General features: G+C 40.4%; 1 protein-coding gene across 24 annotated transcripts in view; it reads left to right on the top strand.

The window, feature by feature from the left end:
- rimbp2b (RIMS binding protein 2b) overlaps positions 1-27,868 on the top strand; it is a 98,810-nt gene that overhangs the window by 27,215 nt on the left and 43,727 nt on the right. For all 24 annotated transcript variants that reach the window (XR_004332247.1, XM_032517307.1, XM_032517314.1 and 21 more), the window contains one exon: positions 23,693-23,776. Coding sequence is in view for 22 of the 24 variants with exons in the window: in XM_032517307.1 (XP_032373198.1) it covers positions 23,693-23,776 (84 nt within the window). In the remaining 2 variants the exon portion in view is untranslated. The remainder of the gene's footprint in view (positions 1-23,692; positions 23,777-27,868) is intronic.

Below are 27,868 nucleotides of genomic sequence, written 5' to 3' on the forward strand. Positions count from 1 at the left end.
GTGTGCGTGTGCGTGCGTGCGTGCGTGTGTTTCTCGCAGGTGTTGTTGGAATAATGTGACCTTCATAGTCAGATTAAAATATGTAGCAGCCGTGCATTGATTTTGGTACTGGCCACTGGTATTTATGGACTCAGCCAGTGCATAAATATTGATACTTGCTCTCCTAAAGAAAGATCTGACTTTGTGCAGCTATGCGTGTGTGTGTGTGTGTATGTATGTATGTGTGTATATATATATATTAACAGTACCTGCTCATGTGTTTTAGTAACCTAGATCTGCTTATGACCCAGCAGCAGATTAATAAGGTCATTCCTATTATGTGGTGGCTAATTACAATGCCTGTCATTGAAGTCCCCAAGCTGCACTGTCAAGTAAAAGTGCAGTTTAAAAGCCCAGTTCATGCCTAAACCTTTAACCCAGAATCATGTGTGTCTATTCATCTAGATTTGTTTTGGCACTGAGTATTTTGGTTGACATTCCCATGAGTCTTAGCTGGACCCTAGTGCCTAGTACGTATGTTAGCATGCTAACACGGTAACATTATAACTACTAAACATCAGCATCTTAGCGTTGTCATAAATAACTTGTCAATGTTAGCATAACAATTTTAAGTACTACCTCATAAAGCCCCATTTGTGACCTCAGCGATCTGCGTGTTGCTCCGCGACACGGTAATCTAGACCTCTCATTGCAAATTTTAGGGAGAATACGAACCAAACAAATACAAAAAAAATTCTGTTTCTGTTTTTTTGTGTTATCTGGCTGTAATTTGCATCTTTAAAAGTAGTTTAACAGGTCTTTATTCTGAGAATATCTTTGTCCTGGACTATACACCCATGTTTAAATCCAGTATTTTCACAGAATGTGCTCAGCTTTTCAGCAACAGCACTACACATGAGGCCTCACTGTTCTCGTCTTTGCTGAATGAGCTGTATGCTGAGTCCACTTTGACTCAAAATGTTTTTATTCATTCATTTCTTGCCTTTTATAAGACAGCAACAATGGAGATAGCAAAAAATATCCTGGGGATAGAGAGAGAGAGCGAGGCATAAATCCCCAGCCAGAATCAAACCGGGAATGTTGTGTTTACAGGCCCCTATCCATCCATTTATAGCTGCGGTTGGTAGTTTATTTTGGGGACATTGGACAAAACAATAATAACCTTTCAGCATATTGTAATTCAAATGGTCAATGACAAAACTAGACTTCTGCACCTCCTCAGCTCTGCTTTCAGGCTTTAGATAATACAGCTGGGACGGGAGACTTTGGCCAATGACAGATCATTTCAGAAAGAAAGCCTACAGTTCTTCTGGTAAAAGTTCTGTTAGCTGTGGCCTTAGGCTCAGTGCTGCAGCTAATGCAAGGCTAAACTATTAAATAAAACACTTTATTGTTGTCTGTCTATAAATAGTACATAGAGAAATGAAATTGTGAAAAGTACTAATCCAGTTTATGGTCCAGGGAGCGACTATTTTCTGTCAAAACAGTCAGGAGAGCTGGTCTGCTTGAGCCTTTAGCTTAGCATGAACACTGGCATCTCCTCGTTCTGATGGCAACAAGGACCAGAGGCTGTAGCCGCAGCACCTCCTACAGCTGCCATCCTATCGAAAGCACGCTGAAGGTGGTGTGAGAGGAAACGTAAACCAGCCAGTAGGCTCTGTCCAGAGCTTAGCACCACCCATGACAATTGTGATTGGTATAAAGAAGTTTTTCTCCCATCCCAGAATGCTGACAGTAATTCTAATAGAATTGCCATTGGGATGAAATGAATGATTAGTACTCGTATAGGTTACTGTATGAAGCTGGTGCATGCATATGCCCATGCTCGTATGATGGGAGGGGCTGGACAGAGAGGGGAGAGGAAGAGAGCTGCAAGGGGAGGAGGTCTCACTCTACTAAAAAGTCTGTCGTTTCTTTTGCAAAATACCTACTGCAGCTTTAATTTTGCTTTAAATATATTTTTAATATACTGAGCGTTATGGTTGTAACTGCATACAGTGCACTCAGTGGCAATTGTTTTGTGCTCAGTGCTCTTAAATGCCATTTGTCTTTTATTTCATAAATATTCACATTTTTAGAATACATTAACCAGCTTTATTTAGAAATCTTTGTGTATTTGTAAATCATCAGGAGGTGGGTGATTGTGCTCATTCTAGTGCCCCTTAATTAGATTGGCGCCTTGGTGGAATTAAAGGCCAACAATGGCTGCCAGCGTTTCTCATACAGACAGAGGAGCTGACTGATAAACTGGCCACTCACAGTGTCAGAAGAGTCGTGATGAGCTGTGTCTGTGTCTGGAGTGTTGTTATTGTATTCCTCTATAACCCTATCTTGCTTCCTCAAATTGCTCCTTTGTCTCAGTTGGGAATGCTTGTTCATCAGAGCGTTTTCTTCAGTGTTTTTTTTCCGTAGGCTTGTGGACTGTTAGGTTCAGACTCTGCCTCTTGCTGCATTTGAAATGTTGTCCTCTGTGAGATTTTGTTCTTAGTAGTTGCTTCGGGATGAGTGTGCGGGGCAAGTGGTCCTGACAGGCCGACTTGGGATGACTCATGCTGCTGACATGACTTTTTGTCCAATGAGTTCACCAGAAAAAGGTTGTTTTCTGGGTCATTTGCTTCGATTGCATCGCTCTCCCTCTCCTTTTTTCAGTTGATGTGTGGGTATCCCACAGCTTACCAATCAATCAAAAGCCAGCTTGGGAAAGTCCTGTACATAGGCAGATTATAGCAAAAATCATCAATCATCAATATAAACATCCACTGTATTTTGTATAATTTATCGGCATCCAAAAAAGGGCTTCCACTCCCAGAGCTGCATCGAAATGTACTTTACAAACTTAAAGTGTAGTCTGACAGAGATCTCAAGGAGCAAAATATGGCATCATGCCACTTACCAGGGAGTGAATATTTAACTTGCCATCCCTTAGAGGGTAAGAGAATGACCAGAAAATGGCTGAGAGTTAAAAAATACCTGTTTACATTGTCAAAAAAAGCATTTGGTTTTACCACTGCTGAAAATAAATAGGCTGTTCTTTACCACATGTAGCTGTTATGCTGGCCTTGAGTTTATACGTATTTACTGTGTCAAACACACAGTTTATTCGTTAGAGTCTGCGATGATGTATTGTTGGGTGACTGGAGCTGTTGCCGAATGCAGTAATGTGATCAGCAGGCTTGGATTACAGCATGGACTCCAGCTGAACTTCAGGATCAGGTTGCAGACTTCTGCTGCAGTTTGAGAATTCTGTGAAGAGAGGTCCGTCTATTTCTTTCTCCGCTATGGTCTAGACAGACTTGTGAAGACCGGAGAAGACAGAAGAAACCTACCATTTGTTACCTGCTTGACTAGATATGAGGGAACTAGTCTTTAAGGCTTGTACCGTCTCTGTGTGGGAGAAGGTAAGGCCCGGCACGTGAGAGCGCTTTGGAAAAACTAACCTTTGTACAGTGTGGGTAAGAAAATTCAGAAGGGACGGGGAAAGTTCAGGCAAGTGGATTGAATTGTGTCTGTTTTGATGTTTTCACAATGGGGCAAATCGCCAGTCTCTGTCAGTCTCAGACACTTTTCTGTCACTCTTTCATAAAAGGAACTGCTGGAATCCTAAAAATGTTAATGAAAACGTTGACTTTAACAAGTCGATAGTCTCATATTCAGTCTTGATTTCATAATATTTCTGATGAGCTGGGCTGCTAATAATTAATTTTATTATTGATTCATCTAGTTATTTTTTTGATTCATTGTTTATTCTTTTAGTCTTTAGTAGTATGTATATAATACATCCATTACAAGTTCCTGTCTTAAAATTGTTTTTTTGTGTCTGACCAGCAGTCCAATCACCAAAAATATTCAGTTTATAATTTAAAACAGAGAAAACCAGCAAAACCTATTATTGGAGATGTTGGACTAAAGAGAATTTGGAGTTTTTGCTCAATAATTGACTTAAGGGATGAAACAATTATCAAAATTCTTGCGGATTATTTTCTGTCGATCAACTAATCAATTAATCCATGGTTTCAGCTCTAAAGATGAATTAATTTGAATTTGTTAGGGAGAATATTTTACATTTACCTTACACTGTGTACTGCATCATACCTTGTGAACTATCTTGTGGTGTGTGCAGGCCTGTCTTCATTACAGTAACATGACCGTGATGGAAAGTAACTCATTATTCAAACATTAAGCTTAGGCTTTGGCCCAAAACAACAGTGTCTGATGCTCTGTACCTTCAACAAGCTACATTAGAGCTGCTGTGCTGACCTGTTGTTGCATAACACCAAGGTAGCATTATACATCTATTTGCTCGGAGTGCTTTACCTGCTGTTGTTTGATAGTTGTTGTGGATTATAACCTTTTTTAAAGAGGCAGGGAGTATTCCTTGCTGCATTGCTGCCATAAGCACTGCCTTTGACTTATAGAATGCCTCTCCCCTCTTTCTTTCTCTGCACTGATGATGACTCACACTCCAACACACCCTGCAGAATTCTCCTCTCATGCACCCAAGAGAAAGAGAGAGAAAGAGGGAAGAGAGGGAAGTGTGCTTTCATATGGCTCTAACACACACAATGGGCCATATTTTAACAATACAAGTGCACAGCGTGAAGTGCATGGCGCAGGTGTGTATAGGGCGTGTCCAAATCCACTTTTGCCAGTTTAATGGCGGAAAAAAGAGTCTGTGCGCCAGGCGCATGGTTCAAAAGGGTTTTACTTAGTGTCTTCATTAATTCATAGGTATGTTTTCGGCATACTATGCGTTAAACCAATTGTAGTGTCATCTCCCATTCCCTTTAAAAGACAGGTGCGTTTGTACCTCGGCGCATTGCTATACGTCAAGAATGCACCTAAACACACCTCCCTGTAAGACTAGCCCGCCCATTGGCGCAAAGATGGGCGCAGGGGCATTTGGTATTTAAATAAAGTGGCCGCTGGACGGTCTTAAAATAGTGAAGGTGCAAGATAGGGCCCAAGACCTGTTCATGTGTGCTGATCGACCTGCTCCGTTTGTCTATTTACAGAAATACCTGTACTCATCAGTATTTTCTTTGGTTCCCTGCAGGTTGGGAATGCAGCTGGTGTTTTTTGCACTGCTAGGCCCTAAGTGCATTTTGCATTTATTCAGGCCAACCGATTCTCTTATCTGCAACCAAGGCACTTCAGGAGTGCATTCATCAGATGCATTTAATACCTCTATAAAAGAGAACTCGCAAAGAAAAGACAAAGTTTATGGTAATTATTTTAGCGGAGAGCATTAATTGTCAGATCAAAGCAGTAGCAGACATTACATTCATAAAGAGTAAGGTGCAAAGGTGCCATTTATAGATTGTCCTCGTGATCCTCTCACCGTAGTCTGCCCTCCAGTGAACGAGCTAACATTGTGTGACATTTGCAGTGATGCTGAAGTCCAGGCGGCACGTGCTGCAGTGCCGTAGGTCCGCTGCCCTCAGGCTTACGCTTCTCTTGAAATAGAAAAAGAGCAAAGAGACCGAGCGTGATTAATGGCCATATATGTGCAGCAGAAAACACAACAGGCCTGTCTTCCGCCATTTCCTAACACACGGCCCCACAGGCTGAGAATTGCATAACAGATCTGCAAACTTGCTCATGCTGATTCTTAATTGCTTTGGTTCATTTATTGTATGCAATTGTGGCTGCATGGCCTAGTGCGATGCACTCATGTCAGGTGGGATCACAGTCTCCGAGAGATGTGTGAGCTGTTTCACATTCAAAGTGGTTTGCCCTGCAACGGGTCACTCTTCTCTTATTTGCCATGCCCCCCTAGTTCACCTCTAAGGACTGTCTTTGGAAGAAATGTTTTATCTCTCCCCTCTCGTGCCAGTCTGGATTTGACTGGCTCTCTGTTTTTTTTGTATTAAGAATGTGCTATTTTTAGCGTTCTGTGTCAAAACACGACTGTCTCATCCTGTGTATATATGGGCTGACTGAAATAACTTCCCTTCCCCAGATGGCTTGAGTGGTCTCTTCAGCTACACATGCTGAAGCCCTGTTTGCTGTGTTTCACACTGCATGCGGACGCATTACGCAACCCTGCCTGTGCATCAGCCGTGGGGCCACCGGGCCAAAATGGCAGCCAGCTACCAATCACTCTCCCTCTCATCTTCCTTTTCACCTTTTTTTTTATCTCTTTCCCTGTCTCTCTGTTTTACCCTGAGTCCCCCCACTCCCCACTTTGTCCCTTACTTAGTTCATGGTTTTTAAGGTAAAGGAGAATGCATGGTGCACTGATTTGTTTGAATTGCAAATTACAGCCGTCTATGTTTGTGGGAGTCAGTAAAAGCTGTGGATTGCCACTGGCATGCAGCGCATGGTTCTCTCTCTGTGTACTGGAGTGTGAAGGCAGGTCAGTGGGGGCCAGCGGAAGAAGAGAGGATGATCTGTCCTTTGTTGTCAGCGGGCTTCCTGTGTGCTCTGCCTCATCTTAATGCAAAGTGGACGGCTGTATTTTCACGTATCGGACCTGTGAATGGACTGATGTCTGAGATACTTGGAATGTTCTCGGCCGGTTCAACAGAGCCTTGAATGTGCCTTGAATTCCTAAAATGCCGTCTACTGATACAGTGTAACATGCATCATAAAAAACATATTGAAGCTTGAAAGTTACAGTCACAGAGGCAGATTTTATTGTATGTCTGCATGAGATGAGATGTGATGTGAACAGACAAGTTGTTTTAAAAAATCTGTGGATTCTCAGTAGCTCTCCCAAGTTTTTGTGATCATCAGTGTACTGGCAAGTTGGTGTAAATTACACTGTACGAATACCGTAAAGCAAACACAGTATTTTGTAGTTAAAGGGGCAATGAAAATGTAAATATGCTCTATTAAAAGTAAAATTGCTGCAATCAAAATTGAAAGTACAAAAGTGTGAAGTCTGATTTATTGTTGTACGGAGGCTTCACACAGAGCTTACGCCGTAGCATACATAAGTTGCCTAAGCCGTTTTGAGGATTTATACCTGTGTGCTGGTGTGTCAGCGTCTTGTGGCATATCATTTTAAGAGAACAGCAGAGCCAGTAGATGTGTATGCATAGGGAGAGTGACAGGGATCAGCTTCAGAGCGAGTACCGACTCCGGCAGCGGGACAGAGAAAACAAGTGCCTCCCCTGTGCTTTCAGACCCCGATTGGAAAGCTGTAGCAGGAAAAGTTAACTCTCTTCTTAATTTCATTTCAACCCATAAATGAGTAGGGGAAAATGCAATACTATCAAGCCCAGCCGAGCGAACCAACCACAGTTGTTGCGGTCTGTGTTGCCACGACGTGTAGTTACATTTCTGGGGAGGTGCACATCAGGCTATGGCATAGGGTGCGCCATAGGGTTTGTACAGTATCTACACTTACATACGTATTTACCTGCGGCATAGATTCAATGCAGAACCATAAATCAAGCTTTAGCAGTAGAACATTGTGTCAAAGGTACCTATTATGATGAATTGTCACCTTTAGTCACAATGGTCACAAATTAGTATTCCCTGGCCACAAATTAGTTATTTGTGGACACAAGTTAGAATCTTGTGGCCACAATTATTATTATTACTTTTTTTACGTATGTATGTCATGTCTGGGACTCCGTAAAGTAATCTATGTTTTGTTTAATTTTCTGCCATTTTCAGCAACAAACATCATGATAACCATGTAGTTCGAAGGGAGCAATGGCTGGCAAAGTATGTCCCACAAATTAAAAGCCCATCATGTTCCATTCAGGTCCACACAGTGTGTTGAAAGTATGTCTGCTTTGAAATCACACACTGGGTGAACCTCAGATATCAACATTTAGCTGAGACTCTATTAAGGTGGTAAATGAGCCTCAGACAGATATTTGAAGTAGTTCAGAGTTTTAATTGAATGAGCTGGGATATCAGAGAGGTAATGTCACGCTCTCTTTCTCACACACACACACACACACACACACACACACACACACACACACAGTGTTGCTTTATTTTCAGAGCATGAAAAACCCTTTGAAAAACATGGAGACATTCTATGTGTGCAGTGCTGTCTGTAGACTGCAAAGAAACGCCTTTGGTGTAGCATCGTATTCTGTGAGGAGAAATGACAATCTTGGCATAGTTAGGTTCTGCATCAACTTGTATGTAGATGTAAAACCTTTTGCAAAACAGCATCTCTTTAGTTTCAAATACAAACTTTTGCTTTGCCAGCACAGATGCCATGGTAACTGCTGAGAGCAGTTCAACATTTGCTTAAGCGTTCTCAGTGGAAAGAATGTGTTACACAAAGGGTCGAATATGGCTTATTTTGCAATGTATATTCACCACACTGGACTGATAAAAGCAACCATCAAACACTATACATTGTTTTTTGTCACTGTATGCAAGCAGCTATGCAAAAAGTTGGCACAATGGCTACTTAAAACTTATACATGCTTGTTGTTTTCAACAACATACTAACTGCATAGTAGTCAGTTCCAGTGAGCATAATGTGCTTAGATCAGTACTAATGGTGTGGCTCTGTTCCCTCCAAACCAGCATCACCCAGCCTCTGCTGAGTGGAGGCAGCAGAAATTGATGGTGCTACAGTAGTTTCCTTTTTGAGAACCACACACAATGGTACACACACACACACACACACACACACACACACACACACACACACACACACACACACACACACATACACATACACATATTTTACAGTGCTTAGTCAGGTCCACTTTGTCTGAAGGTCTCCAGGTACAGTATATGTTGTCACCGTTTGTTGCACAAAGCATGGAATTATGTTGGCCATTTATACAGTTCTAAAATGACTTGAGAGATGTGTTTGGTCTTGAATACAGAATGATATCAACATCTGTAATCAGCTCGAGCGCTTGTAAAAATTCAGTGCAGGGAATTAGATCCAGAAAAAAAAAAAAATCCCACATTGGGACTGTTGTTACAGCAGTAAGACATTAGTCTAGCCTCTCTCTGTCTACCATACTCTTGTCTGTTTTAAATCCTTCCATTGGAGTCAATTTTTTCAAAGCAAAAAGCGAAATTGGAGTTCTTTTTTTGTCCTTCTGAATACTCAAATTGGAGTCCATAGTGATATAAATGGAGAGTCTATTGATTGACAGGTTGAAATGTTGTTTTTCTGCTGTTTATCCTCTCCCCTATGTGCAGGAATCAAAGTCCTGACAGCCCCTCTCTGATCCCTGGATGAGGACCAGCGAGCATATTGACAATCAAGCCTTGTGCAGCAGCAGCAGCCGCTTACTCCAGGCTGTTGTTTATATGCTAATGCTGGACTCGGTCACTCCCACACGACCGACTACTTTCTGTTATGCTGTTGGCGGGGCACAGCAGGCTTCATATTATTCTTAACTTCAATTCATGTTGACAAAAAATGTCACCTGTCATGATCTTTTGTCTGGAGCATCTGTGACATCACGATACCTGCTAAATTCAGTTTGCCAGTAAAGGTCTGCTGATTACAAGATTTACCTTACTCAACAAAATTAGTTTCAGATTTGCAGTCTTCATTTACCCTGGAGTTATAGGGTTCTCTACTGTAAAATAAGTCATTTGTTTTCAATTGTGCCTCAGCAAGGATGCCTCCTCATTTTTTTAGGCTCCTATGTCTGTGTGACCACAGTGTCTGTGAGTGTACCTGAAAGTTAACATGTAGATTTTGTGATGTAATCCCATTTATCTTTTGAATCATTTACTAAATTCCTGGACTGTCTTTGTTGCTGTAAAATATAAAATAACTTTATATTATATAATATTATGAAGGGCACTTGAGATTAAAATATTTTGTTGCGGTCATTGGAAATAATTCAACTATTTGTTTTTTTATATCTACATTTTTGTCATGGTTCCTAGACGATGAATGATGATGACTTGGTGATTTGCTGACTTCAATTGATAGTTTACCATGACATCTGGTGCAGTCATTCATGTCCCCTCAAGATGAATTGAAACAACTTTGGTGATCCCATAACTTTCTTTGTCGCCATCTTTTTTTTTGCAGCCAGAAGTGACCATATATGGACAAGAGGGTGGAGCTAAGTTACCAGCTAATGCTAGCCAGCTAGCTTGGTTAGCAAGGTGCATCCCTTAATTCATGTTATCTCCTATATCAATTGGGATACTTATTTTGGGTAACTAAAAACAGGATTAAAACATAATGTACGTAATGGAAATGGAAAAAAATGAAAAGTCGACTCATTTGAGTGTCCTTTAGTACAACCAAACACTGAACTGGACAGTGGCAATAGAAGTGTTTTAATTAACTTTTATGTACAGAAAACACATTGAAAAGGTCACAGTCCTAAGACAAAAGCATGGACAATGCTCAAAAATGTTCACAGCTATTTGAATGTACACACAGCCATAGATACCGATTGCTAAGCCTGTATCTGATGTATGTGATTGAGGTTGCTGTGAAAGCGACTAGTCAATCACAAGGTAGCCATGCCCTAAAGCGTTATTGTCTATTTTAAACACGTTAAACATCATACCTGCTAAACATTTGCGTCTTGGCATTGTCATTGTTTTTAACACAGCCTCACAGAGACACTAACATTGGCGTGCACACAGTTGAACCGTGCCAGAGCACAATTGTCCCACCCCCCCCCCGCTAGCCTGCTCTCACAATGCAATAAAACATTCGGGCCCAGAGCATGCATACGTCATTACATTGCAGGACTTGCCGACAACAATTCCTGTTCATCTGTAAGGGAAGGACCATAATAATAGAGCTGAATCAAAATTGTTTATCCATTGCTGGTATTATTTAGTTTCTCCGTTTGACCACTTGTATGGTTTGGCACTTGTAAGCTGTAGGCAGCAAGTCCTTGCTAAGGTAATGACCAGTAATTGAGTGTCCTATAAATTGGCAGTGATAGTTAGAGATTGTCCCCCAGATGGGAGGCAAAGGCGTCTGTTTCTGCTGCGATCGTGCCAGACTCCTGTTGGGTAAGAGCCTCACTCTTTATCTCCTCCCGGGCACCACCTGTCTCCCATTACTGGTCACAGGATCTCTTCACCCACACCCTTAATGTGAAAACTCCTCACATCAGAGTCTATCTGCTTTTGCTGAGGCCAAAAGCCACGTCTGACACCTCATAATGATCAATTCACAGACAGGCAGCCTTTTTAACTCACACGTTTACAAAAAGATGATCCTCTGCACCAGACCACGTGCGACCTTCCTCTCCATTTTCCTCTTTCTCTGGCATTAAAGACCCATTAATGGACACTTCTGTAGGGCCAGGCTGACAGCTGCTCTTGGCAAGGATTGAAGATTGGGCTAAAGGAGGAATGCTTAAGTCTGGTGCTGAGGTTCAGATTAGAAAATACAAGAATCTGCTCAGTCTTCACCTGAATTAAATGAAAACAAACCAGAGTTTAACAAAAAAGCCAGCTTTTGAACTGTGCAAACTGTATTCTGCCACCTTTTAAGTTTGTCCCCCTTTGACAAAAGGATATAAAAGTTAAGGTGCACTCATTATATTGGTTTTGCATTCTGGAGAGTAAACTAATTGGTCACCAGCTGTTGGAATGTAGTTAATGAATGTGAAAGGCAATGTAGAGCTGTTTCCTGCATCCAGTACAGCTCCTCCCTGCAGGATGGAGCAGCATATGTCTGTGGCTCTGGCTGAGGATCAAAGCGGGAGACGGGGCCCCTCAGCTGGTGACAGACCCGTCACCTATATCAGCCTGAGCTCTCAACGTGTGGGGCAGGAAAATGGCGAAATTAGCAGCGTACAGTGTAGATTAGCGTTTGCTTAGAGTGCATCATTAAATTCAATTAAATTAAGATTAAAACTGAGGCAAAGGAAGGGGATCTACCATTACACCTTGTGCTGGTTAGTGCAGACTGTGTATCAAAGTCTCCTACACTAATGCAATGAATCACAAAATCACAACAGCATCAACACAGAGGTGTTATTGCTGTCTGATACAGTAGAACAACGTTGATAATCCAGTTACTTAAAGAGGGTGTCCTGTCTGTTTGTGCTAATTCGTGCCAAAGGCTGCACCAGTTTGAATTTGAAGGATCACTGTGTATAGGTCATAATTATCCATCTTACTTTACCTTGACATTTCATAGGTCAGTGATTTTTCATTACTAGAGACATTAGGATAACACTGGATCAGAACAAATAGGACAGCATGTAATATTTTGTGTTATAATCAGCTTATCTGGTTGGGGCCCAAGTGTGCAGACAAACGACAGCCTGGTTCACTGTGAATTAATTTGATCATGGCAGGTTTGTGAGATTCTTTTTCTCTATTGGCTTCTGACTGAGAGGGGCGCAGATGTGAGAGCACAACTCCCCGTAGACAAGGAGTGAGTGATTCTGGCAAAGTAGACGGCATGAAGGGAAAGATGGCTGCTCCTTTTACTTTTTTTTTTTTTTTTAAGCCATACATAGCTTTTTCTGATACGTCTGCCTGAGCTTGTAATCCGTCTCTTTGTATCAAAACTGCCTATTAATTTATACTGAATGCTGTATATCTTTTTTAATGAAAAAAATTTATCAGAAAAAAATTTATCAGAAATTTGACTTAAAAAATACAATATATGTATGTTAACATTACCAAATCATTACAGTCCAATCACATGTGGCTAGATCAGCTTCGGTGCTGTTTAGTTTGACCGACTCAAATGTCTTAACTACTTCATTTATTTTTCATGTTTGTGGGTCATTACCCTTTTGGATAAAAACTGCAGAATCTAACCTGTACATACTGTAGAGCGAGGTACTTTAGAAAGCTTTTAATATGTGAATTTATATTATTTTTGCAGATATTTAAAATTTAAATATAGTACATAGTAGTTGTTACCACTGACAATAGGGTGCACCACACGTTAAGCACACTTGCAGATACTAAAAGATTATTTAATTCATAGACATTTTAGCTGACAGCAAATAAAATTATTTTTTAGCATTACAGACAGTAGAAGGAAGGACATGGTTGTTTTCAGGCTCACAGTTACAGAAGAGCCCTCCTGCCCAAGATCTAATTGAAAATCATTTCATCATTTAAATCACTTAATTACATTGTGTCACACAGGCAAGTTGTGCTCTCCATGTCTGTATCTGTGGCCGACGGGCTGCTAAAAAGAATAAACAGAGGCCTCTACTGCGCACCACTAGTACCTTGATTTCCTCTGTGAACAGTTGCATTGTATTAGTGGTTGATTCATGGTTCTTTCCTGTGTTTGCTCCCTTGCTCAGTTTCCATTGTTGACACTGCCTCCCGAGGGTTGAACACTGTCTGGACGGCTCAGAGAACAGTCCATCATCTCAGTTGCTCATCTACCTGCACGGCTACTGGCCTCTCTAATGAGACTGAGCCAGCTGTGAAGCTCTGGTCTCAGTGTTGAGTATTTATAGGAACCTCAGCTCTTCCAACCAAGCAATGATACAAATCTCTTATGATAGCTTTCAGCATTATTTTAAACACGTATTCAAGTCATTCTGTCATCTTTTGACAGTAAAATATTGCAGTAAACATGTTGACCTTCAATATGACAGTCTGTAACACTGAAAACAATGTGAATGCAAGCTGAGTATAGTCCGTACGTACTACCTACCATCTTTTTTGTGACATTGAGGCTTAGATATTATTTTGGCCATCATGACATTCATTTCTGTAAAATGGGTTGTTTATATTTTTTAATATCAGCCTCAAAAGGATATCACAGTGCTTATTGTGAATCTGGCCAAAAGTGATTGATTTTGCAGGGACTGTTCAGAAACATTGGTGGGCAGTTTTCTGCTTTTTTTGTCAGAATTAAATTGCAAGGAAAAAAAAGGTATGTTTTTAGTAGCACTTGTTCAGGAGTGATAACCAGCCTAGGAGTGAGCTCTGTCTGAGAAAGCACTTTGGGTTGAGTTTTGGTTTTTATTAATGTATGTAATGGCCATGAATGGGGGAAACAAATATATTTTGGACAGAGATGTTGGAAAACCTGCAACTTCTTTTTAATATTCAGATGATTGGTTGAATTTGCAATAATGTCCTCCTTTGATCACAAATTCCTAGAGAGACTGAAATATAGATGCTTGGATGCCCTCTCAACATGTTTTGTTCCTGGCTTTAGAGTATTCAGCTCGTGTGTGTATCTATGTGACTGAGCTAGCTGCAAACCCTTAAAGCTCTATAGATCTCTGCACTATTATAAAGCGCTGTGTTCTGCAATCTCTAATGAAAAGGAAGAACACAAGATTAACATCCCACAGCCTCATCTTTGTGTTGTAGATAGTCAATCCCCAAAGTTTACAGTCAATATAGATCAAACAACTTCCTGCCCCCCCCCCCCCACACACACCCACCCCACACACACACACCCACACCCACCCCACACCCACACCACACACACACACACCACCACACACACACAAAAACACACCCACACACCACCACACACACACACACACACACACACACACAGACATACATCACCTAGCACTGTATACTGTGTGGTGGATGTGTTGGTGAGGTGGGTGTTCTCTAGACAGCAGTCACAATAAAAACCGCAGAGGTGATACATGTTTTACGAGAACTGTCTTTTGTTTCAAGGCGCTGCCATGAGAAATGAAGGTTACCATGTGACTCAAATGACGGTCTGCAGACGCTTGGCCGGCAAATACAGCTGGGGATGAGTAAGCCTCTGTGTCTGAGTGGGCAACAACATTGCTTGGTTGTAGCAGTAATCATCAGATGTTCTCTGTGGACATTTGGTCAGCGAAATGGTTCAGCTGCCTAAACACGAAAATAAAACCTGATTATTCTCTGATCATACATGATTTTTCTCTATAGTAGTGCATTATTGAATCCAGCCTTGTCATAGGGAAAATGAATACATGGCACTGCATAGCACCCTCCTTTATCTCTGTAGGAGTCTGTTGTGGCTGCATGAGTCATTGTTTAGTTTCCATTAAGGTAAAAGTCTCATCTGACATCTTTGTATTCATGCAGCGGGATTATCAGATTTACAGTTCTCTCTCTGGAGCCTCTCATACACACTGAGCCTGCTCTTTCAAATTAGCCTCTTATTCCAACAACCTTAAATTTTCTTATAGATCCCAGTCTATCATTTATTTCCCTCTCCTGTCACTCTCCTTTCATCCTTTCTCCTTTTTGTTATATAGGCCTGTGATTGTAGCAGATTAGTTACCTTTGTTATTACGTCAATTTTTTTTCATTAATTATTATTCATTTTCTTCTCCCTCGTCATGACAACAGTATTCCCTATTTTTCTCTCCACACTTTTGTGCTCTTCAGTAGTAGTGTGTTGGATTTAAGACATCAGCAGGCAGGTAGTGTAGCGTTTGGTGGCTCAGAGAGGTCAGCTTCATTTCTGATTCTGCGGCACGCCAATGCATGTGGAGCCTGGTAGTGGGGAGATAGGGTGTGATAGAAAAAAGAGAGAGAAAGATGGAGAGAAAGTAGAATCCAGACAAGGCTACTCCTTTTGCCACTCCTGCATGATGTTTAATATGCCTGATAGAGGGCGCCTTGCTGAGGTCTTATGCCCAGGACAAAATACTGCAGAGCAGAGGAGCTTAGACAGTAAATCCTGCCTCCATCCCATTTTTCACTTTGCCCATTCTCCCCTCTTTTTCATTTGCATTCATATCCAGGCCTTGTTGCTTTTACATATCTCTCTCATGATTATATGTTCATTTACTATCCCTCTTTTTTCTCCTCACCTTACTCTTTATTCTTTCCTCTATGCTCCATTTGTCATTTATTTTGGTGTGTGTGTGTTTGTGTGTACGAATGTGTGTACTTGTTGACCTCAGGGATTTACAATTGTTTTTTTCTGTACATGTGATTCAGCAGTCAGTCTTCATGTTGCTGTGCATACACACACGCACACACACACACACACACACACACACACACACACACACACACACACACACACACACAGATACACACTTGCAGGCGAGTACAGTATTAGTGGAGTGCAAGCATCTGTGCCTGCACACACAGACTTAAGCTGTAAGGGTTATGTAACTTACTCTGCCATTTGAAATGATTTGATATCACAAGTGCTTGCTGTCCTATATATATATATATATATATATATATATATATATAAATATATATATATATACTGTATCTCAGGGAACACCACTGACATTTTGAGAGGCAAGACATTGGCTGCAAAGATTACGGTATGTGCCAAAGTTAGAGGTGATGTACTGTTTGTTTCTGAACATAACTACTCCCAGTGAAAAGTCAAGTGCTTTATCTTTAGAGTGGCCATCAGTTTTATTATAATGTAGCTCAGCTGAGTTGTAACACATTGCAGCATTATTAGATGTGAAGTTAACCAACAAGATTTGTCAAGAAGAGCAGAGGCTTCTTTAAAACGTATCCTGGAAGAAGTCTTACTCCTGTGCATGTCTGTCTATATTTGATATGTCCATCAGATATCTGCTGTTTGCATGGAATCAACCCTTGGTAGAAAACGTTAGCAGAGTTTTTGCTCAGCCATAGGCAGGATTATTACCCATCATTACGCATCATACATATTCAACGCAACAAGGGATGAGAGAGAAAGAGAGAGAGTAATGAGGTTACCCCTGCTCGCTAGAGATTATACACAGAACTTTCCCAACTACAAAAGATCAGAAGACGGAATGCTGAGAATAGGATGGGGAAAGCCTTCCATGTTAATTAGTCATTGCAGAAATGATACTGTAGTATGTGCACCTCATTTCTTTTTCTAAGATTATTTTTTTTGGCATTTTTGGCCTTCATTTGACAGGACAGCTGAATATATGAAAGGGGAGGGAGAGGGAGGAAGGACATGCAGCAAAGGGCCGCTGGTGGGAGTTGAACTCGGGCCTGCTGCTTGGAGAACTTAACCTTTGTATATGGGCGCCTGCTCTACCAACTGAGCTATCTGGGCGCCCTGTCCATCTACTTTCATCAAGATGTTGTTGTGCATTGAACTCACAGTGGAGAGTCAGCAGCAACAGAAAAAGTTGAAGTAAACCATATGTACACAGCACATGATCTGTTGTTGTCCCAAGGGAACTCTCCATGGTGCTAAACACCAAGACGGCTATAATCAGGGCTCACAGCTGAGGCTCGGCTGTTTTTAGTTGCTTTCTTTTGCAAAACATTGGCTTACATTGGCTTATGTATGGTAAAGGATAATTAGTAGTCAAGTCCGATTTTCAGGTATGTTTTGTGAGTTTATTTGTTAAAGGAAAGAGGTGTGTGTGTGTGTGTGGGGGGGGGGGGACTTGGAGCAAATAGCCACTTGTAGATGTACATAATGGTTGTTGTTTTTTTGTCAAGACTTGCCGAGGTTTTAAGCTAACATTGCTCACAATGACAATGCTAATGTTAACATGGCAATAGTTATCATGTTCACCATCTAAGTTACCATTCACTAACAAATTACAGCTGAGGTTGATTATGTCACTTATTTTGCAGGTTTGTTCATAAAACAAAGTATGACACAAATCATAATGTTGACATACCCCCCTCCTGTCAGCTGAGAGAAAAAAAAAACTAAACCAAGCGCACAGAATAAAAATCTGTTCCCTCTGTTTTATAAACTGTTCGCACGGATTCAAAATCCGTGCCCTCGGTTTTATAAACGTGATTCAAACTTCCAGGATCAATTACTCTATAGCAAAATGTTATTAACTCACAAGTGACGCATCTTTGCTAACGTAGTAAGGTTACGAGCTACAAACTAATTTTCATCAAAACAAGTCGTCCTCCAACGCGGAGCAATCACCTCGCCGAGCAGCTGGCGGTGAGACGGTCGAAAGACGAGGGCTTAGGGATCGTCTACAAACTACAACACCGACACAAAACCATGTATTAATTAAATGATTTAATGAGGTAGTGACTCTAAATTTACCTCAAATATAGCTAACCTCCTGCTAGTTTAATACATAATTTTGGAGACAATACATACATTGAATTAATAAATATTTTTGTGTTGGTGTTGTAGTTAATAGATGGTTCGTAAAAACAGTTTATAAAACCGAGGGAACAGATATTTATTCTCTGCTCACGGTTTAGTTTTATTTTCTCAGCTGACCCCAGGGGGCTCCGTATTGGCGCGATAATGGCACTAGATGGATTGTTTTGGTCTTATTTAATTGCAATAAGTCTTGTTTGCTAAACAATAGAAAAGGGAAATGGAAGAGTGAAGTATGATCAGTGAAATGTTCAGGGCTTATGGTTCATTATTGATTAATTGTCAATGCTTTGTTCCCCTTTTTTTCTATAGAATGTTAAGAAATAACAAGACAATTGTGCCTTGTAAGTTCCCTGAGCCCAAGGTGACGCCTTCATTTTGTCCAACCAATATTTTGGAATTTTTGCATGATGAATGATGATTGATCAATCACTCATCAAAATTGTGGTTGATTTATTTTCTCTTTATTGGCTTAGTAATTAATTACCAAAGATTCTGTAAGAAATAGTTGACATTATCCTACAGTACTTTTGTACTTGACCTAAAACCAAACCATAACCTTTTTTTGGAGATCTTTTACACTAACCTGAAACAAAGTTATCAATATATTTCTTTTAAAAGATCTTTTGCCATAAAGCAGAATGTGAAATTCATGCTGCTTATACTGTAGTACATAACAGACATGGAGGTATTGTACATCGCTGTAGATGCACCTCTCTTGCGCATGCATTTGAATTAGTGCCACTGAGGCACGAATGCTATATCCAGCCTGAGGGGATGGTCTTTCTCATCTGTCTTCATCTACTGTGCAGTAAACGCCTCTTCACTTAAACAGGAGCTCATTACTCACAATGGCAGCCATTTGAATCTTTTATCAGAGGGATTTTTAATTGAACATTGGCAAATGTGCTCCAAAGAAATGGGCCTTAGCAAGCCTAAGAGCTATGTTTGAGTGTCTGCAAGTGTGTGAGTGAAATATCCATTTTGTGTATTAAAGCTTTCTGGTTCTGATAACTCTACACATAAGATACCAGCACATATGGGAGATGGCAAGCTGTCCACAGGGGCTCTGTGTGATTCATTTAAAGGAAATCAGTCATACCAGCGTATATTATACATATATGTACTTTTTTGAACACGTCCAATCTTTTTTACTCCTTTCAACATTTCATTCATCTTGTGTGTGTGATTCTGTTGACTGTAGGTAACAACTGTATAGTTTTAGGTGTTAGGAATCCTATATAATCTACAGTTACAAACTAGCCTGGAACCGTACAAATCTGCCGTTTCATTTTCTCTGGCAGATACAACTGGCCCCCCTCCCGTTCAGGCAGATTTTCAACCAAACAGAACCTGGACGGGCCAGTCACAACTATTTATTTCACGTGGAGTGGGACTACACCACATTCCTGTTTTATTTACATCATTCTTTTTCTTTTTTTTTCCGTTTTTTTTTTTAGTGACAGTGGGAGAGAGGGGATGACACACAGCAAAGAGCCGCAGGTTGGATTTGAACCCGGGCCGCTGGAGGACTTAGCCAACATTGGGCGAATGCTCTTACTGCGTGAGCTAGAGGCCGCCCCATATATGTAATTCTTAACCCTAACTCTTACCCTAACTTTAAACAAATCCCAAACAGAAAGCAGTTTTGATTTAAAAAAAAAAAAAAAAAAAACATTGAACATCATTTTAATTCTAAAACCAAAACTTTAGATCCAGCTGAACTCTTCATCCTAATTAGACATTTAATCATGAAATACTCACTTCAGAGGACACCATCACCCGTACTGTCCATGAAAGGGTTTTGGTCCTCAAAAGGCTGGAAATACTAGAGTGCATGCTAACATACAGGATCCCTGTTTCACCAGCTTCAACAGATAAGGGGTCAAATATTGAATCATACCAACTGTCCCTTGCCTGGGGTGAAACACCACAAGGTTACTGATCTCGGAAGGGTCAAAGCTTTTTCCTCATTCTTCCGTTCGTTCTGCTCTCTGACCTTATTGTTCACTGTCTAATTGAATATTATCAGACATCACATGCTGATGTCTTCCATTTTAACGGATTCCAGTGTATATTCAAAGTCAAACCAAGCTGTGAGCGTTTTCTGTGATGAAGTGCATTCTCACATGCAACATGTATTGTACTATTGTACGCTGTGGGCTTCTGGTGCCTCCTCTGGTGCTTATTTTAGTCTTGCTGATGGACACGTGGCGCCATGCAACCAGAGTGTGTGTGTGTGTGTGTGTGTGTGTGTGTGTGTGTATGGTAGTAGTTGCACACACTGACACAGATAAAATCCTGTTTAATTCTATACGCTAATCTTGGAACATCCAGCTGCACTTTCACTCCCATCCATAGCAAGACTGTTTCTCATACACTGATGGAGAGCTCAGTCTGCTGATAAACACAGAAACTAAAGGGTGATGTAACACTTTAATGTATTTTATACTGTTAGAGCAGTGCAATAGTTGGCTATGCATTGCAAATGAATGCCCATAAAGAATGTGCATATTTTCTGGTTTAATATGTATACCCTTGACTAATGAATGCATCCCAGCTTGCCAGAAATGTAACTTTCTGATTAGAGTGGAGTGACAGACAGATCTGGCATCTCCAGAGCAGGGCAGAACACCCAATCAGCTTGAAGAGGATATCCCATTTCTAGCTGTCACCCTTGTGCTCCTACTGAGAAGCCAGTGGTGATGAATTCTCTGAAGAAAGCTGATAGACTAACAAGTCATCCTCCGTGGAAACTGTGGCAGACTTGAGTCATGTTTTGGCTCTAATCACACATTGTGAAGAAAGCTCAACTTCTTTTCATTGTCATTCTAGCTAACGCAGCATTCAGCTGTCAGCCCAATTAAACAGCTGCTTGATGGTTACATAACAGGCATTCAAAAACATCAGGAGGGAATATTAGGTGTCAGCTACAGTAGGCACTGGTTGAACCTCATATTAATACAATTTGACTACAGTACATGTGCAAACATATTTAATTATTTTAGTTTCAGTTTGTTTATTCATATTCATTTACATGGGAGACAGAATATACTTACAGTAGCACCTGTGCATTAACATTTAAACATAAACAGAGCTGCATCTCTGGGCCTTCACCGCCTCAGACTGGAAACGTGTAGAGAGAGGGGTGAGGACAGCGGAGAAAATCATTGGGACAGCACTTCCTTCCATCCATGACACTGCTCACAGATGCTGCCTGACCAGGGCTCAGTCAATCCCTAAGGACCCCTCCCACACCAACCATGGACTGTTCTCCCTTCTGCCCTCTGGCAAAAGGTTCAGCAGCTTCAAATGCAAAACAACCAGGTTCCACAACAGCTTCATCCCCCACGTCATAAGACTGCTGAACTCCCAATAATCCCCCCTCACACACACATGGCACTAGTCACTTAACATGGACACTGTGAACCCTATTTGCATTTATGTAACTTTAAATTTATATTATGAATTTATATTTGCACTAGTCATAATTGTCTTATAATAATAATTATATAATAATAATATATATTTTTTATATTGCACATACTTTTATTTATACTGTTTCTCTTTTTACTTGTCTTCTGTTTCTTCCCCTTTTTCGGAGCCTTGCAACAAAATCTCGCTCAACTGTATGTATTTGTGAATGTGCAGTTGAATGACGGTAAAGTCGGTTTAAGTCTAATTCATTTCTAAGTTTATACCTAATTAACATGGGAGACAGAATCAACCTTTTAAGAGTAGGCTTTTTGACATGTTACAGCAGAATAAGCACAAGTGTAATTAATAACATTAAGACTGCTTTCCTTACATTCAGAAGTATCAGTGACAGGGCTCTGCTAGTGCAAATGCTGGCTTACTGGAACAGAGCTATTGTTAAGGTTATTAGTTACACCTGTGTTTTCCTGCTATGACAAATAAGTGACCTCTTTTGGGGAAAAAGGAAATAGTCTCAACAACTAAAAAAGTGTATAAACCATGGGAAAAGACAGAGTTGTAGCTTAATTTTTTGGGTATTTTAATCTTTTTCATCACATCATTCATCACAATGAGTTATTAAGTTGGCCCCTTAGTTAAATGGCTGCTTGATGTAAGCATAACAGGCATTAGTTTTCTGTGTATGTCCAGACATACTGTAATAAAACATACTGCTATATCTAATTCACATGGGAGAAGGAATAGACCTTTTAAGAGAGTTAGCTTTTTGACATGTTACAGCAGAAAAGGCGCAGGGTGTAGTCAACGGTGCCCTGTGGAGTTTTCTTGAAACATGGAACAGAGCTGTCGTTAATGTCATTAGCAACACCTTTGCTTTGTGTAGACAGGTAGACATGGCGGCTGTGAAGAAAAGCTTCAGACTCAATATGGACCATTAGAAAACCAAACTTTACCCTATTTTTGATGGACATTAAACTCTATTATAATTGTCTAATCAAGCTGAAAAATAGAAAGGCAACAAAGACCCAAAGAAAATATTTGAAGCACACAATTATTGACTAAAGTTAATTAATTATTAATCTTTTCCGCTTAATTAATTAAAGGAGACTTAAAATGCTTTTTTGTATTATCCGTCATATCTATGTTACAATGCAGGATATTCATATTAAATGAGGACAAAGTTCAACATAGGTTAACATATGTAAAAGAAATCCATGTGAGCAAAGAAAAACCTCAGATTTCACACTGTTCTGAATGCTCTGTTTTTTTCTATTCTCGGCTCAGTATGACGTCATACTGGCCCGGTTTTCAATATATGGTTATCTGCTCCAGGCACGCTACTCCAGTGTTCTTACATACCTTGCTACATGTAGCTAAATGCTAATGTCAGGGAAACCTGTAGTTGCAGATGTTGTTATTTGCTTAAGAAATCCAATTTGATTTAGCTTAACTAAGATGTTGAACGTGGTAAACAATATTCTTGCTAAACATCCGCCAGTTAGCATTGTGAGCATGTTAGCATGCTGATGTTTTAGTTTTAGCACCTCTGAACCTAAGTACAAGCTCACAGAAGGGCCAGCCAGGCTGTAGACTCTGTCTTCATTTCCCACTGTATGACAAGCCAAAGCCCTATGGAATGGACTGAACAATGACATCAAACAGAGCCATAATATCATTCAGTTCAAAAATAGATTGAAGAAAACATTACTTGATCAATACAGAAAAGAACAGACCGAAACATAGGACAGAATTGTAATGCAAAGGTATTGTTGTAAGTTATGAAAAATTGTATGCTGTATTTGCATATCTACTTACTTTGTAGTAAAATTATTTTGTGAAATAGCGGCAGAACCAAATAAGCTATTTGTTTCCACCTGCTCCTTCTCAAAATAATGCTTTTTATATTTTTAATTTCATTTAATGTAAAATTCTGATTGTTTGTGTTTTACTTTGAGGTTTTGGATGTTCTTGTTTTGTCTTGCAACATTGTTGATTGTTTGAGATAAATAAATAACACTATAAATAAAAATAAATTAAGTTTAGGCTTTTAAACAGATTTTGGTTTGATACTTTTCAACAGATTATTCCTAGAGGACCACACTCTACGTCATCAACATTTGAAACTCAGAATCACTCCAACCACCTGTTTACCAGTTTGCAGTCCATATACACATGATTGCACACACATACACTCACACACCTAAATACAGCTGAATAATGAAATGCTCTTGCTCCCTTCCTCTTTCCCTTCCTAGTTTCACTGAGTTCTTTCAGGAGGCTTCTGTTCCCGACAAACCATAGCAGCTGTCCTCAGATTGTTTTTTCCCTCCCCAGGAGACTGAGATCAGCACCAGAAGAAAGGAGTGTGAAGCACTTGAAGCAGAGGTGAAGAAAAAGAACCAAACATGTCAGACTTTGGTAAGTGCTCCAAAAATATACTCTGGCCTCTGAGCAATAGGGGAACAGAGGCTGAAATTGATTTGTACCTGAGAACCTTGCCTGCTATCATCACATACAAATGTCCCTTGAGAAAAAGAGTGGCGGGTCTACTGTAATGATAGCTTAATTCTCAGGCAATGATGACTGAAATTGAAAAATGGGAGCGGTTAACTGCAAGTTGCAGGTTCTGTGGGTTTGGTTTTGTTTGCATGGGGAATACATTTGAGAATGAGAGATACTCTTTGCAGCAGTAAGTGTTTGCAGTGTGTGATCATACACAAACAGAATTAAACAGTGTATAGTGATATGATGTATAAGGATACCGCTGTGTACATCACTACTATCTTCAGGCTGTGCATTTATTGGTTTCTTTCTTTTTTATACACATTAGCTTATGGAGCTTTTTACAACCCTGCTGTTATTTAGGTATTGAGCAGTGCACAGCACCCTGTGTAGTTTTCCAGTAATGGGGACCACTGTAAAAGGTCAGAGATATGTTACACAAGTCTTGCATTGTCATATGGTGCCTTTTGAAGGACATTTTCTCACAGTGCCCCAGAAATGTCATCCTTTCCGATGGAGTGTCATATTGACTAAGGACAAAAGGCAAAGAGAAGGAAAAAAACAAGGTTGGGTGGAGGGAACCTGCTGAGAGCAGAAAACAAAACAAAACGCTTCTTTTTTACATGTATTATCTGGACATTTTAGCTATGCATTATTCAAATTTATGTTATTCTTCTTTGCTCAGGATTGCTCATATGCTCAACTTAGTCCAAATCAATGTTACAATCAAGTCATACATATATATGTCATGTTTCTTTTGATGTCGTGAATGGCCCAGTGGTTAGCCATGTCACCTCACATGTTGATGTGATGTTAATTATCTGAACTGTACACTGACCAACTAGCATGCTGCTTGGTACCCTGTTGAGTTTTTTTTGTAACTACAGAGGGCTGCAGTGATGCCCCATAACAGATACATCAATAAAGAAAAGAAGAAGACTAGAAACTGGTTTAAATGATGCATGGCCAAAGTATGAATAGCTGCAACAAGTTGAATTTATGCTTTCATCATTTGCAGAGTTCATGATGGACTGAGGTGAAGTGCTGAAGACCAATTGACTACTAGTGTCCCATAGCCATCAGTTAAACACTGTGGCTGTGCTGGCGTTTGTGTTACAAAGAGTATGGTTTGCCTGAAATGATGCAATGTATACAGGTCAAATACAATTGTGTGCATTTGACTTTTATTGTTTGGTGGTGCTGGGGAGTGGAGGATTTTCAGTTGGAGCCAGGCGAAATGCCATGTATTCTGATTGATTGATTGATTGATTGATATCTTTATTTCGATCATGCAAGAGAAAGTGTATAAAAATAAAAATAATAATAAAAAGAAATAATAAAACAAAAATTTTTTGGAGAGAAACATAACAAACAAAGTATCCTTCTTTAACATCCCTCTATTACATGTGCGAAAAGGAGTAGGAAGAAGTAAAACTTAAAACTGAAGTAACCATTGACCAGCAGTGGCAGTTATTAACGTTGCTATGTTGTGTTTATTTTAGTAAGGAGTAGTACTGTACCTCAAATAAAACTCTATCAGTCCCTCACAGCAGGAGGACATCAGAGTTGTAAATCACAAATAAAGATTAAGTGGTTCTGGTCGGAGGGGTTTTACCATTACAGTTAACCGAGCCCCACTAAGCAGAACAACTACGCTCACGTTTTATTTTGTTATACCAAGATGGAAAGCCTTGCTCATCTTCTGTTTAGTTTATTCTGAGAGAGAAAGACATCTTACTGCTATGATGTTCCAGTAGTCAAAGTGGGGTCCCCATGGGCTCTGCAGCAAAATGTTGAGTTTAATGTCAGTTAAATTCACTAGAATTTCTAGAGGATGTGTAAGTGTAGACATTTTTTAGCCGACGGTTTGGGAAAAAACAACACAGGGAGTTGTATGACTGACATACGAGCTGCTTTGTGAGTTGGGATTTTTAGCACTACATACCACTGATACACTTTTTGTAACCTGTAGAAGCATAAGTAGGCGCAGAGTAGAGCAGATGGCCTGGAGCGAGTTTTTTACTATGAAAGGCAGGAGCTGGAGAGATTCAGCAGTAATTTAAATGGCCAGGTTTGGTCCGAGACTATTTTAATTAATTCCCCTCATGCCCCCAAGCCCTCGTCTTTAGATGAGCTGTCTTTGTGTGTGGCTCCCTGCCCCAAATAAACACTCCATTAGGACTGTTTTCTTTGCTACCCACGTTCCCAGCCCATAGCAGCACTTCCCTCCTCAACTATTGTCTGCCTGCTGAGTCTGGAGGGGAAGCTACCCAAAGGACAAACTGTCCCCAAATAGCGTGCAGAAATGGCAGACTGGTCTCCACAGACTGCAGCACAGCTCTTATCTCCCTCCGCGCTGAGCTCCGGGAACAGAGACACAAACACAGACAAGGCCAATGAACACTGTGAGGGGATGGCGAGTTGACAGTAATGTCACTCCCTGTTTGGTCTTAACTGGCTTGCCTCTCTGTCTGTCCTCTGTTTTTCCTCCTTCTCAGGGTAAAGTAAAGAGTGCAAGGACAGAATTAGGTGCTGCTGTTAGGGATTCAGTTGCAGCTCCTCTGCTAGTAGATTTTTAACAGTCTATTTACAATGACACTGACAGCATATACAGGTATATACACACGTTTATTTTTCAAGACTTTGTAATTCCAGCTGCCGTTAATGCCATGTCTCTTCATAGTGAGTTCAGCCGTCGTGTATATATATAATAACTGAGTGTGTGACTGACAGCAAACACTGGCATATGTATCGGGAACCTCAACCTTCCTGGGTATCGAGAATATAGCTACAGAACATCAGAGGAATAATGCCTAGCATTTAAGGCCCGTTACCATGGAGACAATTACCTGTGTTAGCGTTGCCAGAATGTGTATCAGTGCTAATTGAAGATTAACTCCGAGGCAGACAGCAGACTTAACAAGTCCAAGGAATGGAATGTGAAATGTCTGTCTTTGTTAGGTTTGCTGACCTTTCTTTATGAGCTGTTTGTAAGCACAAACACCTTCTGCCAAAGGCAGAATTGGCAGTTCTTGTTGCTTGGACACATGGCATGCATTGTATGTGCAAAAGCAAAAAAACAGAAATCAATGTCAAGATTTTTGTGCTTGCATTTTACACTTTACAGGAAATTCAGATCTTTGAGATGGTATTTTACTGTATGTATCTGGTTTGTTTATGTACCATGATGTGTCAGGACTAAAGGGGATCTCCGGTATTTTTGGACCAGGATCCTATTTTTCCATGTGACTAATGTGGATTTTTCTTTTTCAAATTGGTCGAGTATTGAGCAAGAGGGATGCAGCATGCAGCCGCAAAACGGGCTGCAATCAAATCCTACGGAGCAGTTATGCACAGTCAATATACGTCCACTTGTTCTGGTCCGAATCAGTTGATGAGTTTGTAAACTTGGAGCGTTTCCCCCTTGCTTCGGATTTGTTTCACATGGAGAAAAATTCAAGGTAAAAAAAACAAAATGCATTCCTACAAATTAGTGGAGTGACATACCACTTACGAGACAAGACACAAGATTGGGTTCACGAGAATGAGAAGGGATGAGATTTTGACACTATTTTAAAGAAAGCGTAAAGCTATAGTGCATAGTTTCTGTCGCTGTTTTGAGGAATTCTAAGCGATGCTAACAAAACTGTCAGCGCGTCTACATGAAACAAGCTTTCCATAACCGCGCAGCTTCTCCTCTGTTTCTTCGTCCTCAGTTTCTCGTCTCTCCTTTCTCTGTTCCTTCTCTCTCGAATTGTCCTGTCTCTGTTTCTTCATTTTTGATGTTTGTCTTACCTCTCTTCACTCTCTAACTCCTCTTTCGTCATCTCCTCTCTCTATCTCCCACCTCTTTATATGTCCTCCCTCTGTGCGCTCTGCATCACTGTCTGTCTCACCTCTGTAAAATGAAGTTAAAATGGAGAAAAGACAGCTTAGCACACTCATATTGTCAAATAGCCGATCACATTATAAGGTCTATAAGCTAACCATTTCAGACAAACCATTAAA

The sequence above is a fragment of the Etheostoma spectabile genome, chromosome 5, assembly GCF_008692095.1.
Source record: "Etheostoma spectabile isolate EspeVRDwgs_2016 chromosome 5, UIUC_Espe_1.0, whole genome shotgun sequence".
In the NCBI taxonomy this organism is placed as follows: Eukaryota; Metazoa; Chordata; class Actinopteri; order Perciformes; family Percidae; genus Etheostoma; species Etheostoma spectabile.